The sequence below is a fragment of the Camponotus floridanus genome, unplaced genomic scaffold, assembly GCF_003227725.1.
Source record: "Camponotus floridanus strain SB8 unplaced genomic scaffold, Cflo_v7.5 scaffold66, whole genome shotgun sequence".
NCBI classification, from domain to species: Eukaryota; Metazoa; Arthropoda; class Insecta; order Hymenoptera; family Formicidae; genus Camponotus; species Camponotus floridanus.
Window position 1 is genome coordinate 34,704 of NW_020229834.1, and position 15,483 is coordinate 50,186.

General features: G+C 30.4%; 1 protein-coding gene across 50 annotated transcripts in view; it reads left to right on the forward strand.

Moving 5' to 3' along the window:
• LOC105259192 (twitchin) overlaps positions 1-15,483 on the forward strand; it is a 93,785-nt gene that overhangs the window by 15,777 nt on the left and 62,525 nt on the right. For 30 of the 50 annotated variants that reach the window (XM_025413379.1, XM_025413386.1, XM_025413381.1 and 27 more), the window contains exons 6-50: positions 1,005-1,140; positions 1,466-1,669; positions 2,526-2,827; positions 3,511-3,728; positions 3,960-4,365; positions 4,441-4,613; positions 4,858-5,028; positions 5,132-5,211; positions 5,359-5,524; positions 5,939-6,076; positions 6,436-6,585; positions 6,879-6,929; positions 7,399-7,416; positions 8,136-8,183; positions 8,307-8,351; positions 8,445-8,483; positions 8,608-8,661; positions 8,747-8,797; positions 8,926-8,970; positions 9,330-9,401; positions 10,088-10,144; positions 10,227-10,286; positions 10,546-10,602; positions 10,705-10,764; positions 10,847-10,999; positions 11,141-11,290; positions 11,514-11,660; positions 11,725-11,769; positions 11,853-12,002; positions 12,217-12,363; positions 12,428-12,478; positions 12,562-12,711; positions 12,921-13,064; positions 13,129-13,170; positions 13,254-13,403; positions 13,468-13,518; positions 13,602-13,751; positions 13,841-13,897; positions 14,007-14,207; positions 14,490-14,546; positions 14,624-14,677; positions 14,763-14,819; positions 14,901-14,954; positions 15,034-15,153; positions 15,388-15,444. In XM_025413379.1, coding sequence (XP_025269164.1) covers positions 1,005-1,140; positions 1,466-1,669; positions 2,526-2,827; positions 3,511-3,728; positions 3,960-4,365; positions 4,441-4,613; positions 4,858-5,028; positions 5,132-5,211; positions 5,359-5,524; positions 5,939-6,076; positions 6,436-6,585; positions 6,879-6,929; positions 7,399-7,416; positions 8,136-8,183; positions 8,307-8,351; positions 8,445-8,483; positions 8,608-8,661; positions 8,747-8,797; positions 8,926-8,970; positions 9,330-9,401; positions 10,088-10,144; positions 10,227-10,286; positions 10,546-10,602; positions 10,705-10,764; positions 10,847-10,999; positions 11,141-11,290; positions 11,514-11,660; positions 11,725-11,769; positions 11,853-12,002; positions 12,217-12,363; positions 12,428-12,478; positions 12,562-12,711; positions 12,921-13,064; positions 13,129-13,170; positions 13,254-13,403; positions 13,468-13,518; positions 13,602-13,751; positions 13,841-13,897; positions 14,007-14,207; positions 14,490-14,546; positions 14,624-14,677; positions 14,763-14,819; positions 14,901-14,954; positions 15,034-15,153; positions 15,388-15,444 — 4,988 coding nt within the window. Of the gene's footprint in view, positions 1-1,004; positions 1,141-1,465; positions 1,670-2,525; positions 2,828-3,504; positions 3,729-3,959; positions 4,366-4,440; positions 4,614-4,857; positions 5,029-5,131; positions 5,212-5,358; positions 5,525-5,938; positions 6,077-6,435; positions 6,586-6,878; positions 6,930-7,398; positions 7,417-8,135; positions 8,184-8,306; positions 8,352-8,444; positions 8,484-8,607; positions 8,662-8,746; positions 8,798-8,925; positions 8,971-9,329; positions 9,402-10,087; positions 10,145-10,226; positions 10,287-10,545; positions 10,603-10,704; positions 10,765-10,846; positions 11,000-11,140; positions 11,291-11,513; positions 11,661-11,724; positions 11,770-11,852; positions 12,003-12,216; positions 12,364-12,427; positions 12,479-12,561; positions 12,712-12,920; positions 13,065-13,128; positions 13,171-13,253; positions 13,404-13,467; positions 13,519-13,601; positions 13,752-13,840; positions 13,898-14,006; positions 14,208-14,489; positions 14,547-14,623; positions 14,678-14,762; positions 14,820-14,900; positions 14,955-15,033; positions 15,154-15,387; positions 15,445-15,483 lie in introns of all 50 variants that reach the window. The other 20 variants (XM_025413421.1, XM_025413424.1, XM_025413425.1 and 17 more) reach the window with 13 other exon arrangements.

Genomic DNA, 15,483 nt, shown 5'->3' on the forward strand with positions numbered 1-15,483 from the left:
CGTCACGTGCTTCAGTAGTTTTCATTCTAATTCGCTCGTAGAGATTTTTTATAAGTAAAACAGATGTTTGAAACTTTTTATGTGTTTTGTCGTACTATAAATATTTACATCGCTGATTAATACCAACGTTAACGTACATTCAGACACAACACATATCTTCCATGGTGGTCGATTTTTAGTCAGATACAAATAGATTTAAAAATTGTCAGAATGACGAAATTAAATTTCCACAATTAATAGGATACTTCGATTTTATACGATGATATATGTACATATTACATCACTCCCATCTCACTCACTCGCAAACAGCGTTTGACGAAAGCTTGTGCATAACTGTGCAGTGTTCCTATTTTTATCTAACCGCGAGCGTCAAAATCGTGCGAAAGAAAAATGGAGCAGGTGACACTTGGACAACACTATTTTATACTCTACCAAAAGCGAGACATTGCGAATAGACAGAAGAAGAGAAGTAGAGAAAGCAACCTAATTTACTAGGTGTCGGTCTCAACGAGGATCGTGATCCTTAAAAGCGTACTTCTTACATGCAGCGGTATGATTATGTAAAATATTGATTAGATTTAATGTTAATTAAACTGCGGTATTATTTTCTATGTACAGAAATGTTTATAGTATATCTTAGAGATTCCAAGAAAGTATTCAAGCGCGCCACAAATCGATACGTGACTCCTGATCTCGCATCGAACTGTCAAATGCTTCGTATATTTAAGCTTTTCGCTGCTAAATCATTTCTGAAATTTAGGAAAATTGATTTCTTTGGAATTTTATTCTAATATTTTATTTTTCTTTAATGCAAACAATCTATTTAAACGGTAAGTAATTTTTAAAAATTAAAAAAAATTAAAATAAATATAAAAAAAATTCTCTCTTCGTCGTATAATGACGTGCGAATCTAACATTAATCAATCGCAGCGAAAGGTTTGAATAAGCGAGCAAGAAGATGTATGAACAATTCTCGATATGTCGATCATTTGTGTCGAACATAGGCGATGAGGCACCCGTACCTGAAGACGGTATTAAACCGACCTTTACCGAACGACCGGTGATAAGACAATCCGATGACGGTAACACCATCACCTTTGAATGCCGACTTGTCGGCGATCCGAAACCGAGTGTCAAGTGGTAAGATTTGAAATTGCGATGCGCGCGAGGAAGTACATTGAAAACTCATCGTCGGAAAAAGAGATCTTCGGATTAAAGATATTTAAAGATCAGAAAAGAAAAATATAACATATTAAATAACATACATTAAATATAACATACATAATTTTCGTATTTATAGATGATTGATATATTAATATATCGAAACGATCTTGATGATTTCTCTCCGATGTTTCAAAGTTTACAAATGAGTACGTTTACTTCTAAGCGCGCGTTCGCGATTTGCGATGGAAAAATCGGTATTCAACGGATACTTGGACTTGGCATATTGACGACGATCACGCAGGTATCACGGTACCGAAGAGGTGAAAGAAGGCGGACGATTCAATACATCTCTAGAGCTCGATCAGAAGCTGTATCATCTTGCGAGGCTGAGGATCGACAATGTGGCAAAAGCGGACGCAGGCGAATACAGGGCCGTGGCAAAGAACAAGCACGGCCAAGGAGTGGCGACCATTAATCTAAACTTCGAGGGTGGAGACAAGCTCAAGTAGGCATCGGAAAATAAAGAGAGAAATTTATTCTTGACATACTGCCCTGCCACGCCGCCTGCGAACCGCGCGCTTCTTCCCACGCGGCGTGATGAAAACTTGCAAGTTGTAACTTTCTCGGTTACAAAAGTGAACGATAATTTTAATTTTAATCTAATTAGGCTCGAATTAATTGCAACGCAAAAAGTGACGAATAACGGGTTGTTATAAGTCTCTTTCGAGTGTAATGGATTTTTTTATCGAAATAAAATTTACGGCAAAGTGAAGTAAAAATAATGTCTAAACATTTCTTTAGATTTTTATCTTCTTTTTTAATGATTTATATAGGTGTTAGAATTTAATCCATTACACTTAATTGCACATTCTTGCCAAATATTGTACAATTTATTATATATCAAAGTATATATTAAATATTAATATTTTTACGATTTTACGAGGAAAGCTGAAAGTTATTTGATCAAATTATGAATATATTACAGATATTCATTCGTATAACATTTATTTTTTTCACTTTATTAGGTTTTTTAAAGATTATCCAAACAAGTTTTCAAAAATCTCTTTATGACAACATTTACATTTTTTTGCGAATGCTCTTGTATAAGATATATCAAAAATTGCAAGCTCTTTTTGAATTAAAAAAATATAAATTTATTTGACTAAGAAATTTGACAGATTAAGAGAAAGAGAGCTTGCGATTCCTTTTCGTAACATCACGCCGCGTCTTCGAGAACATCCGCATTGCGTGGCAGGTGGAACGGTAGAGACGAGAAACGACGTCATCCATCAAAAAGACTTTACATTCCGCTCGTCCGTTTAATGGCGGAGTCGACGTTTCTGACGTGTCGATTTACGCAGAATACCGGATGGTAAGCCGCCGCGCTTTCCGAAGAAACCGACGATCCGCCAAGAGGGCGACATACTCATCATGGAGTGCATCCTGGAGGCACATCCGGTGCCGGACATAACGTGGTACCAGGGCAGCAAAGCAATCACCGACAGCAAGCGCGTGAAAATGTTGCGCAAGGCCACCGGCAAGGACACGTATCTGCTGACCCTCGAGATCTCGAATCCGACCAAGGCCGACGGTGGAAATTACCGTTGCAACGCCTTTAACAACTTCGGCGAGAGTAACGCCAACATCTCCCTCAACTTCCAAGGCAAGTCCCTCTCGAAGCGCCCTGGAGGACTCTCATTGTCGTATCTTAATATTGATCGTATCTTAATATTTGTCAAGTTTATCGTGTTAAACACGTGATCGCTTCTTCACATTATCGAACTGTTCAAGAACAATCATCGAGTTTTTAATTGCAATTAATTATTGCGAGTTTTGAAATTAGAAAGAGCTCGATATTTACATTTCTTCAACTTTAATATAATTGAAGTAATTTTATTTTTCGTACATATTTTTTTCGTTTGAAAAATTGAATATCGAAGCTACAAACAGTTTAGACAATGAAATTCCTTCTGTCGACTTCGTCCATAGTAAATCCCGCCGACTTTCCTCGAGACTCCTTCGTGCGAAATACATTTCATGATCGCGCTTCATAAAGACGACAAGTGATTTCTTTTTTCGATGAATAGATCGTATCGATTGCGATGAATCGGTTCTATCAGGTAAGCTCAGCCGCGCTATTGCTAACCAATCGTGAAAGTCTCTGTAAGTTTGCTTCGTAACTCTCATTAAGCTGCAACAACACAACTAACGTCATCAGGAATCGCGCGATCGCGGGTCATCGATGACTTGCGATCGTGACGGAGATCGCGCTTCCGGTATAATATCTGGAAGCGACGCGCGTATCTTCGTCGACGATGTCTAACCGTGGATCTTTCCAAGATGCAGAGGAGGGCGCGGGTTTTGCTCCGTCCTTCGTCGAGAAACCTCGCATCATCCCGAACGAGAACGGTACGCTGATCACTATGAAGTGCAAGTGTAAGGCAAATCCCAAGCCGGAGGTCACGTGGTTCCGCGGCACCAATATAGTAAAGGAATCGTCGAAGATCTCGATCAAGACTAAGACGGTCGAGGAAGACATTTACGAGCTTATCATGGAAATAAAGGTCTTTCTTTGAACATGACTTCTTTGAAAATGATTCTAATTATTTTTTTTAATTACTATAAATATTAAAATAAATTTCTTGTAAATTTTCAAACATTTAGAACCTCAATACATATAAATTTTTCTCTATAAAATTAAAAAATAATATTTTTATATGTGATATTACACAGGTTTAATTGTATTTCATAAGTTCTCAGTGAAATCATTCTACATTATTTTTTGGCAATGACAGGATCCGTCAGCACCGGACGGCGGGACGTACAGATGTCACGTAAAGAATGAGTACGGCGAGAGTAACGCCAATCTAAATTTGAATATCGAAGCAGAACCGGAACCGGAAGGGGACGGACCGACATTCGTAGAGAAACCGCGGATACAGTCACAAAATAAAGGCAAGCTCGTCGTTATGGATTGCAAGGTTAAGGCGAAGCCAAAACCGCAAATCGTGTGGACTCACGCTAGCAAGGTGGTAAAAGAGTCTTCGAAGATCTCCATCAGTATCGTCCAGGAGAAAGAAGATATTTATTACATCAAATTGACTCTGAACGACCCCGGACCAGATGATTCCGGCCTCTACAAGTGCAACATTAAGAATGAACTCGGTGAACTCAACGCTAATCTTACGTTGAACGTAGAGAGTAAGTTTTTTCTGTTTTTTGTTTGTTCTTTAAATTAACTAGTTATATTAATTATCGTTTTGATTATGATTTCAGTTATACCCGTAATTAGAGAGAAGCCGAAAGTTGTGAAAATCGTTAAGAAGAAGACTGTGATAGTTGAATGTCACGTTCTTTCTCAATTTGCGCCCGATTGTACCTGGTTCAAGGAGACTCAAGCCGTTAAACAGGACAGCAGGCACAAGTTACATGTCGAACAAGTCAAAGAAGTAAGTCCTATCATATAAAACTATATTGCAATAAAATTAGTAAAATCATGAGTAATTAGAAAGATTTTTTTTTAAATCTAAAACTCAGTTTAAAAACAAAATTATTTTTTTAAATTTTTACTGCCATCGCGTGTAACTATTTATATTATAATCATTAATTAAAAAATTAATTAAAAAACTTCATCATTAATTAAAAAACTTATTTGATGAGTGAGTTTTGATAAAATAATTTTTTCAAACACAGGGTGAATTTGCCGTCAAACTCGAAATCGAACAAATGTCGGTGACAGACAAAGGCGTGTACAAATTAGTAGCACGCAATGAAAAGGGAGAAGCTACGTCGCAAGTAGTGGAAGTGACAGAAATTCCAGATCAAGGAGAGAAACCGAAAATTGCTACCGGTCTCAAATCAATTGTAAGTATTTTTACTGTACTACTTATAGCATTTTTTAATTAATATCTACCACGAGAATAAAAATTGTTTTTTTTTTAAATTAATATCTATCTTGTATTTTTAGACTGTTGAGGAAGGCAAGACGGTCGAACTTATTGCTATTCTTTCAACGCAAGATCGGAAAGTTACTATCACATGGTACAGGTATGCATTTAAAAATAATGTCTTTTTCTTATTAATAGGATATTTTTGTAATACATATATATATAAAATATTCAATTTTAGAAATTGAATATAAATTTTGTTATGAAATTTTCACGGTTATTTTATAATGTTATAATACAAATACAGAGATTCGACAGTTGTCAAAGCGTCGAAGGATATCATGATCTCCTTTAATGGCCTGGACATGAAACTGACCATCACTTCGGCATCGACGGAATTCTCGGGAACGTATAAAATTGTCGTGAGTAACGAATATGGACAAGACGAATCGTCGGCCCGACTCGTCGTTAAAGTAAGTAATTCTATGTGTTCTTAATTATTTTAATCGTAAATTATATCGATTTGTATTAATATATGAATAATAATTCTTGTTCTCCTTTTCTATTATATCTTTATGTGAATTCGTAATCCAACATGTATAAGCAATAGGAAATTTTAGCTCTTTTCGTAAAAGATGGCATGTTGAATTATAATTATAAGAATCACTCCTTGCTTGAAGTAAGCCCGAAAAATCATGTATTGTAAATAAGTATAAAATAATTTAAATTTCCTCTCATGAAAAATTAGCATGTTGATTAAATGATTGAAGTTAAAACATAGAATTTTAATGTAAATATTTAAACCAATATTTTCGCAACAATTATGGTCATTCGTGAATGAGATATGTTTTCCCCATGTCGCATGCAAACCCTTTACTAAATTACAGAAGAAAGAGGAAAAGAAGAAGGACGAAGAAGAGGAAGAAAAGAAAAAGAAAAAAGTCGAAAAGAAAGAGGAAAAGAAAGAGGAAGAGAAGAAGATGGAGAAGAAAGTCGAAGAGAAAAAAGAGGAAAAGAAAGAGAAGGTAGCGGCCGATTATATGAGCAGATTAATTAAAATTTTATTTAATTTTCTGTTGCTCCCTTATTCCTTCCATCAATATACTTCCTTGTGATTAACAAAATATTCTTACACTGGCTACAAACAACATAAGATACAGATGCAGAAAGATCGATCGTTTTGCAAAATTCATTAGAAACAGATACGTCATCTTCGCAATTAATATTGTTAGGTAATTATTTATCGATAATTGATTTTTAAATATATATTAAAATCGCATTAAAGTAATGTGTTTATTATGTCGTAAAATTGTAAAAAACGATCAATCTTTCGACTCCTCGACGCGATAATTGTTATATTGTTAAATGCTTGTCTCGACAAAAGGTAATAAGTTTGAACGATGAGAGTGAAGAATCAGAAGAATATGAGGAGGAAGAGGAGGAGGAGGAAGTGGTGAGTGTAATTGAGTCCAGCATTATCAGCACAGAAGCTATTCTCGAAGAATCGGATTCTGAAGTAATCTCTCGCGTCGAGGTACATACACTATACACAAACATACACTGACACTATAGATAGATGCTTTTTGTTAATTTATATAACATTCTTTCTCATTTGATAACATAATTTTATAATAATATTATTATTATATATATTATTTTTGGCAATAAGAGCCAATTATTTTTAGTAATAAAGTTCTTATTTTATGCTACATAATTATATGAATTTATTTAAACTTTTTTTTTTTTACAAACTGTTGTTGAAGTCATTACATAGTATGTGCATATTTTCTCCGTAAGATAAATCATTTTTTTCTTGTTATTTTTAAGGATAAGCCCGATCTGAAACCGAATGGTATCTATAAACCAGAGGTTGGGAAGGTACGATGCAATTATTTCTTTTTAATTTTTTCAGAAAAATCATGTAAAAGATTTTTCTATGAAAAAAAGAACAGTACACTATAGTCAGAACACATTACATCGTGATAATAATTGTGTTGCATTATTTAGATCTTTCTGTTCATGGGCCGTACTTTTTGTTTTGTTGTTTCTACTGTCATTTGTTATACCTTTACCTTGTCGCTTATATGTACTGTGTGCATTAGAATATTTATAAAAGTTTTTTATATTAAATGTAGTGTACATAGAGATACGCAGTAGATGAATTTTTAGACTTTAATTATATATAATGATTAATTTATAATTGTTAATTATTATATATTAATAATTAAAAAAGTATTATTTAAAGTATTATATAAAAAGTACAGAAATATTATATAAAATATTATGAAATATTAAAATACAAAAAAAATGTATATATTAAAAGAAAAATAAATATATTTTGTTTCAGAAAATGGAGATCTTACAGGTGAGTGTGAAATCGAAACCTTGGTTTTGGCTAAATTTAATGTATGCGCTCGAAAAATAATTCTGCTCGAACGAATTTAGCAATTTGCGGCTTGTAGCTTTTGGCAAAATATTTCGTCAATCTGCAAGATATAAACGTGTGTAAAATGCCGCAATTATTTTCAGCTTTCTTCAATTTTTCTTTTGATTATGAGATCGGAGATTTTATTTTGCAGCTGTAAAATTATCCTCATGCAATTAATATCTATTGGTTTTGCTTATATTATCTTATTTTTCACAGTATCCATTTATAATTTCGGCTTATTCGCTGTGTTTCTTCGAACGAGTCTCTCGGTCGCACGTTTAGAGTTGTTAGAAACTGCTTCAATATTTATTTTTCTTTGCTTAGAAAATGCAAGTTTTCGAAAGCTTTTAGAAAAGTGTAAGAAATCATATCTCTCCTTATATCCCAGAAGCTGGTTCCTTTAAATTTATCTTGTGTGTTATACAAAATTTAATCCTACTATCCGAATCTTTGCTTGGCTTTCTTTTTCTATCTGCATGAAAAATTTTGCAAACATGAAAGAGGCGCATATTAGAGCTTTATGTGTGTGCTAATGAAAATATTTTAAATTGTATTTGTACTGCGATCTTTTTGTATTTCTGATATTACTATATATTCGAAAATATTACATAAGTAAAATACTTTGTTAACATTATTTTATTTCTTTGCATATGTAGAAGGATGAAGAAATCGTAAATAATGTCGAGGAAAGGAAATCTATTAAAGTAAGAACATAATTTGATATTTACTTTTTCCTTGTATTTCTTTCTCTTAAATGTTTAACTTTCTTAATATTATTGTAGAAATAATACGTGATAACTTATATTATTTATATTATTTGTTTCTAGAAAAAACCCGCCGATAAAATTGAAGATAAAAAGGAAGAAGAAAAAGTGAGTGCAGTTATCTTTACAAATATAATTTTGTGTTATTATTATTCTAATTGTGTCTCTCTGTCTCTTAAAATTTTAATTATTTTTCCCCAGAAAAAGATTATAAAGAAAAAAGAGCCCGAATCCAAAGAGGTGAATATAATTTATTCTTTACATTTTCTTATCATTATATGCCATTTCGTACTAATCACATAATCACACAATTCTATTTATTGAAAATTAATTTTTTGTATTATATATGATATTATTTATATAGGTATCTGAAGAAATTAAATCCGAGAAACTTGTAGCAACTCGTAAAGAAAGCAGAGTGAGCATCAATCATATGTTTTTTAAAATAATAATTGTAAAGATCTTGTAAAGAAAAGTTTTACAAATAAATTGTTATATTTTAGGTGGAAGAACTCAAGGTAGAAAGCCGTCGCAGTTCGCTTATCAAAACTCAGGTATGAGATATATTAGAATATAATATAATATTAGAAATGTGCAAAAGTTCATTTTATATTAGATGCAAATATTTCTTTCTAATGTACAATTTTTTTATATTTTTATTTAATTTGTTATCATGATACAGATAGATGATGACACTGCGACACCACGACGTCTTTCTATACAGAAGGTACACATATACATACATATATACATATACATAAATATATCTATGTTTCACGTACAGACATTGCCAAGAACAATTACAAACAATTTCACAACATTTCTTTTTTTGAAAATAAATTAATAATATAAAAAATTCAATTTTATTATTTGAATAAAATAATTAGTTATATAATATCAAATAAATAATAGATCCAATTATTTTATTATCATATAAATACAATGGTTCTTAATAATAATTAAAGTTTCTTCTAATTAATTTTACTAAGCTAAAAATTAAAAAATATCGATTATTCATTGGGAAATTAATACGATATTAGTATGATTATAAAATTATTTATATTAAATTTTAATTTATTTTATTAGACCGAGGAAGAAATCAAAGTGGAAAGCAGACGATCCTCTACCTTAGAAAAAAAGAAAGCAACCGTCGAAAAGGTGAGAAAAAAAAATATATATATATATACATATATATATATATATATATATATATATATATATATGTATGTATCTTAAAGTTTTTTTCAATTAAAGTTACACGGTATTAACATAATATTTTATTGTTGATTAACTAATTAATTATTATCATTAATTATGATTTTTGGTAAACAAAGTAAGTATAAAAAATATGAGTGAATTATTACACCTTCTTAGAATCGACGTAAGAAGAAATTTAATATTTTATATTAATCAACTATTTTTTAATGTATTGAAAGCTGGATATTTGATACTTATTATTAGTTAGAGCAGCTTGTGTTAATCTAATCTATAAAATATTTATTTTACTACTATTTTATTTTAATTAAAATAACATAAAGATATAATTTATTCATATTCTATGAAATATATCATTTATTATTAAATATGTAACACAGAATTTAGGATACAATTATTTATAAAAATTCTTTAGAAATCGAAATTAGAAATTTGAGATTGCTGTAGATCTCGTGCGCAAAAAAAAACATACCAGAAAGATTTATGCCATATTGTTACAGAATTTATCTGCATTTAAGTCAAGAACTATTTCGCGAACAATTGAAAATAAAGTACTCTTATACATAATTTAATTACATAAATTATTCTATTTTTTATTGTTTTTTTATATGAAATGGCTATCTTTCTAGAACACACTCACACCGAAGACCAAGCTACACATACATGCACCCGAGGAAGAGATTCAGGTACATGATGACACATACTACTCTCAATTGTGTTTTTTATGTCATTATTTATTAGAACATACATTACACTGCGTAATTTTAGGATATTTGGTCGTCTAAATTGACAAAGCGCGATAAGGATAAACCGGTAAGAAAATACGAGGTACGTGATGCATTTGTCATTGCATTATTCATTGCACGACTTTTAAGATATATGATATAAAAAGACGAAATATCTTCGAAAGAAACCAAGTTCAAAAGTAACTTTGTACGTTCATGAAACTGATCGTAAAGTGAAGGTGCATGTTTCACGTTATATAATTTGCACATACATGTTTTATTTAATATAGTCTTTCTAAAAAAAGAAGGAACGTTTCTTATAAATATTTGGAATAAAAATAACATTCAAATAAATTTTTTAGGATATACCTCAAACTGCGATTAAGCCACACGTGCGCGATTCGGATGATGAACTTGAGGTATATAAAAGAAACTATGTATATATTTAAACACATAACATATGAGTTATATAATAAGAACTGTATATTTTTTATGAACGCGTTATACATTATCAATTTTAGGATGCATGGAGAATTCATAATCTGGGAGAATATGATAATGAATCTGCACCACGTTACCGAGTATGCGAATCTATTATACTTATATACATTTAATCTAAAAGCATATATTTTTTTATATTATTTAACATTAATATTATTTTAGGATATATCACCAGACAAGACACACAAACCTCACACACCCGCAAACAGAACATATGCACAAGAGAAATTTGAAATCAAATCAAAAGATAAAATACTTCCACATGATACAACGATAAGTACAACACATCCGCAGATATCTGGCAAGGCAATTGAGGTATAGAAATCGCGATATAAATTCAGATAAATTTTTAATTTATTTCTTAATTTTTAAAAATTTTTAATTAAATTACAAATATTTTTCGCGAAATAGCTGGATTTTTTTTTTTTACTAAAGTACAAAATTTATTATTTTTAGGACATTTCGAAAGAAAAAATACATTTGCATGATACATCTACGAGTAAAACACTTCCACATAAAATAGACAAACTTTCAAAAGATAAGACACTTTCACATGACACACCCACGCATAAAATACATCCGCAAAAATCTGATGAAGAATTTGAGGTACAAAAATAGTATTATTGCATAATTACCTAGCCATGTATTATATATATCTTTAAAAATCAACATTATTTAGGATTTTTGGAAGAAATAATAATGATTCTTAAAAATATGATAAAGTATGCAAGTTTAAATTAAAACATTTTTGTGAATAGTTCAAATTTCTTTTTATTTACTTTTTATAACGGATTTTTTATAAAACTAAATATACTATCAAATATTTTAGGATGTTCCGAAAGAGAAAACACATTTGCGCGACACATTGAGTAAAACACTTCCACACAAAGTAGATGAAGTTTCAAAAGATAAGACACTTCCACGTGACACACCCACGCATAAAATACGTCCTCAGAAATCTGACGAAGAAATTGAGGTACAGAAACCGTATTGTCGTATAGAAATGAATTACGTATTCATAAAAACATCAATTTTTTTAGGACATTTGGGCGAGCAAAAAGAGCGATACTAAAAAACTTGACAAAGTATGCAAATATATCTAAATTACAAATGTTTTTCGAAAATGGTTCAAAATTTTCTTTATAATATTTTAAATATATTATTTTAGGATATTCCGAAACAGAAAACACACTTACACGACATATCTACGAGTAAAACACTTCCACATAAAATAAACGAAGTTTCAAAAGAGAAAACACTTCCACGTGATACACCCACGCATAAAATACATCCGCAAAAATCTGACGAAGAGATTGAGGTACAAAGATAATGTTATTGCACAATTGACAAGCTATGTATTATATATCTTTAAAAATCATCATTATTTAGGATTTTTGGGAAAATAATAATAATTCTTAAAAATATGATGAAGCGTGCAAGTCTAAATTATAATATTTTTCGTGAATAGTTCAAATTTCTTTTTATATATAACGGATTCTTTATAAAACTAAATATATTATCAAATATTTTAGGATATTCCGAAAGAGAAAACACATTTGCGCGACACATTGAGTAAAACACTTCCACACAAAGTAGACGAAGTTTCAAAAGATAAGACACTTCCACGTGACACATCCACGCATAAAATACGTCCACAGAAATCTGACGAAGAAATTGAGGTACAGAAATCGTATTATCGTATAGGAATGAATTACATATTCATAAAAACATCAATTTTTTTAGGACATTTGGGCGAGCAAAAAGAGTGATATTGATTCTAAAAAACCTGACAAAGTATGCAGATATATTTAAATTACAAATATTTTTCGAAAGTAGTTCAAAATTTTCTTTATAATATTTTAAATATATTATTTTAGGATATTCCGAAAGAAAAAATACACTTGCACGACACATCTACAAGTAAAACACTTCCACATAAAATAGACGAAGTTTCGAAAGATAAGCTACTTCCACGTGACACACCTACGCATAAAATATATCCGCAAAAATCTGACAAAGAGATTGAGGTACAAAAATAGTATTGTTGCACAATTAACAAGCCATGTATTATATATCTTTAAAAATCATTATTTAGGATTTTTGAGAAAATAATAATGATTCTTAAAAATATGATAAAGTGCAAGTTTAAATTATAATATTTTTCGTGAATAGTTCAAATTTCTTTTTATATATAACGAATTCTTTATAAAACTAAATATATTATCAAATATTTTAGGATATTCCGAAAGAGAAAACACATTTGCGTGACACATTAAGTAAAACACTTCCACACAAAGTAGACGAAGTTTCAAAAGATAAGACACTTCCACGTGATACACTCACGCATAAAATACGTCCACAGAAATCTGACGAAATTGAGGTACAGAAATCGTATTGTCGCATAGGAATAAATTACGTATTCATAAAAACATCAATTTTTTTAGGACATTTGGGCGAGCGATAATGATTCTAAAAAACCTGACAAAGTATGCAGATATATTTAAATTACAAATATTTTTTGAAAGTAGTTTAAAATTTTCTTTATAATATTTTAAATATACTATTTTAGGATATTCCGAAACAAAAAACACACTTGCACGACATATCTACGAGTAAAACACTTCCACATAAAATAGACGAAGTTTCAAAAGATAAGACACTTCCACGTGACACACCCACGCATAAAATACGTCCACAGAAATCTGACGAAGAAATTGAGGTACAGAAATCGTATTATCGTATAGGAATAAATTACGTATTTATAAAAACATCAATTTTTTTAGGACATTTGGGCAAGCAAAAAGAGTGATATTGATTCTAAAAAACCTGACAAAGTATGCAGATATATTTAAATTACAAATATTTTTCGAAAGTAGTTCAAAATTTTCTTTATAATATTTTAAATATATTATTTTAGGATATTCCGAAAGAAAAAATACACTTGCACGACATATCTACGAATAAAACACTTCCACATAAAATAGACGAAGTTTCAAAAGATAAAACACTTCCACGTGACACACATGAACATAAAATACATCCGCAGAAATCTGACAAAGAGATTGAGGTATATAAGGAGTATATGAAATTACATATAGAGCGAATTTATAAAGTTTATATTACGTTTATCTTTTCAAAATATATTGCTATTTCTAGAGCATTTCGCCGACAAAGCCGAAAGAGCGCGATGTAGATACCAAGAAGCACGACAAAGTACGCGAATAAATTTATTAATTAATTATCATATGTATATAATTAACATAAACTGAACTAAAGGAGAGCATCAGAAAGAAAAAATATAATATTTTTAATATTATTTTAGGGCATATCAAAAGATAAAACACCTTTGAGTGAAACATCCACAGTTAAAACACAACCATACAAACTAGATGAAACGCCAAAAAATCTACGTGATACACCCATGGTTAAAACACAACCCCACAAATCTGAATTATTAAAAGTTAAACCACATCTACACGATATAGACAGAACACCTTCACACAAATCTGATGACAAAATTGAGGTACATAACATATTCATCATATACATACATTTACATATATTTTACATATATTTTTAATATATATACATATACATTATACATATACATACATACATATATATTGTATATATATAAAATATTAATATTATAAGACAATCAGGCCGTAAAATATTGATTTGAAAAAATTGGACAATGTAAATTAATTTATTAAATAAATATCGTACCATTCACACACACACACACACATAGCGCGAATTTACAAGAATATATATGTAATATTCTAAATATAATATTATATTCTAGGATTTGCCAAAAATTAAAGATAAATCACCTCGTCATCAATCTGACGAAGAAATCGAGGTACACATTGCACATTACACATTAGATCTTACGTATTGTAATTTTTTTACATATTTTTTTAACACTGACATTTTTAGGATATTTGGTCCAAGCGAAAGGAACGTGAAGATAGTTCACACAAAAATAATGAGGTACATTAAGACATTATTATAAGTTATTATTATAGATTGTGAGTTTATGAGAAAACACAGTAGTTTAAGCACAATATTATTATAGGATTCGCCTAAAGCTAAAGATAAATTATCCAGTCGTCAATCCAATAAAGAAATCGAGGTACACATTACACATTACACATACACATTATATCGTCTTGTACAGATTTTTTTATACTTTTTTTAATTTTGACACTTTCAGGATATTTGGTCCGAACGAAAGGAACGTGAACCTAAACCGCATAAAAATGATGAGGTACACCATATAAAATATTTTGCCACATATAATCTGAATATACATTTATAAAGTATCAAACATAAAAATATTATTATAGGGTATACCGATAACTAAAATTAAGAGACGTGTATCCAAATCTAATGATCGAACTGATGTAGATAGCTCACCTGAAGATAAATCAAAAGTGCGCGAAGTCAAATCTACGCAAGATAATGAGGTAGATAATTGTATACGATGAAATAGATAATATTCGCACAATTGTGATTAATTAAATTTTTTATTTATTTCTATTATTTCTCGATTGAAAACGACAATAGTAAATTATAGAAATTAAAAAAATTTGTTTTTTTTAAATGTAATATGCGAGATAAATGCAAAATTATTTGTTATTAAAAAATTTTATGTTATAATATTTTATGCATATGAGATTTTTGCGTTGTGAAAATTTTAGGACAAACCGGTGCCGAAATCAGAAAAACGTGACGATAGCTACGTCTCACATCACGAGGTATACACATCACAAACACAAATGCATATGTAATTCTTA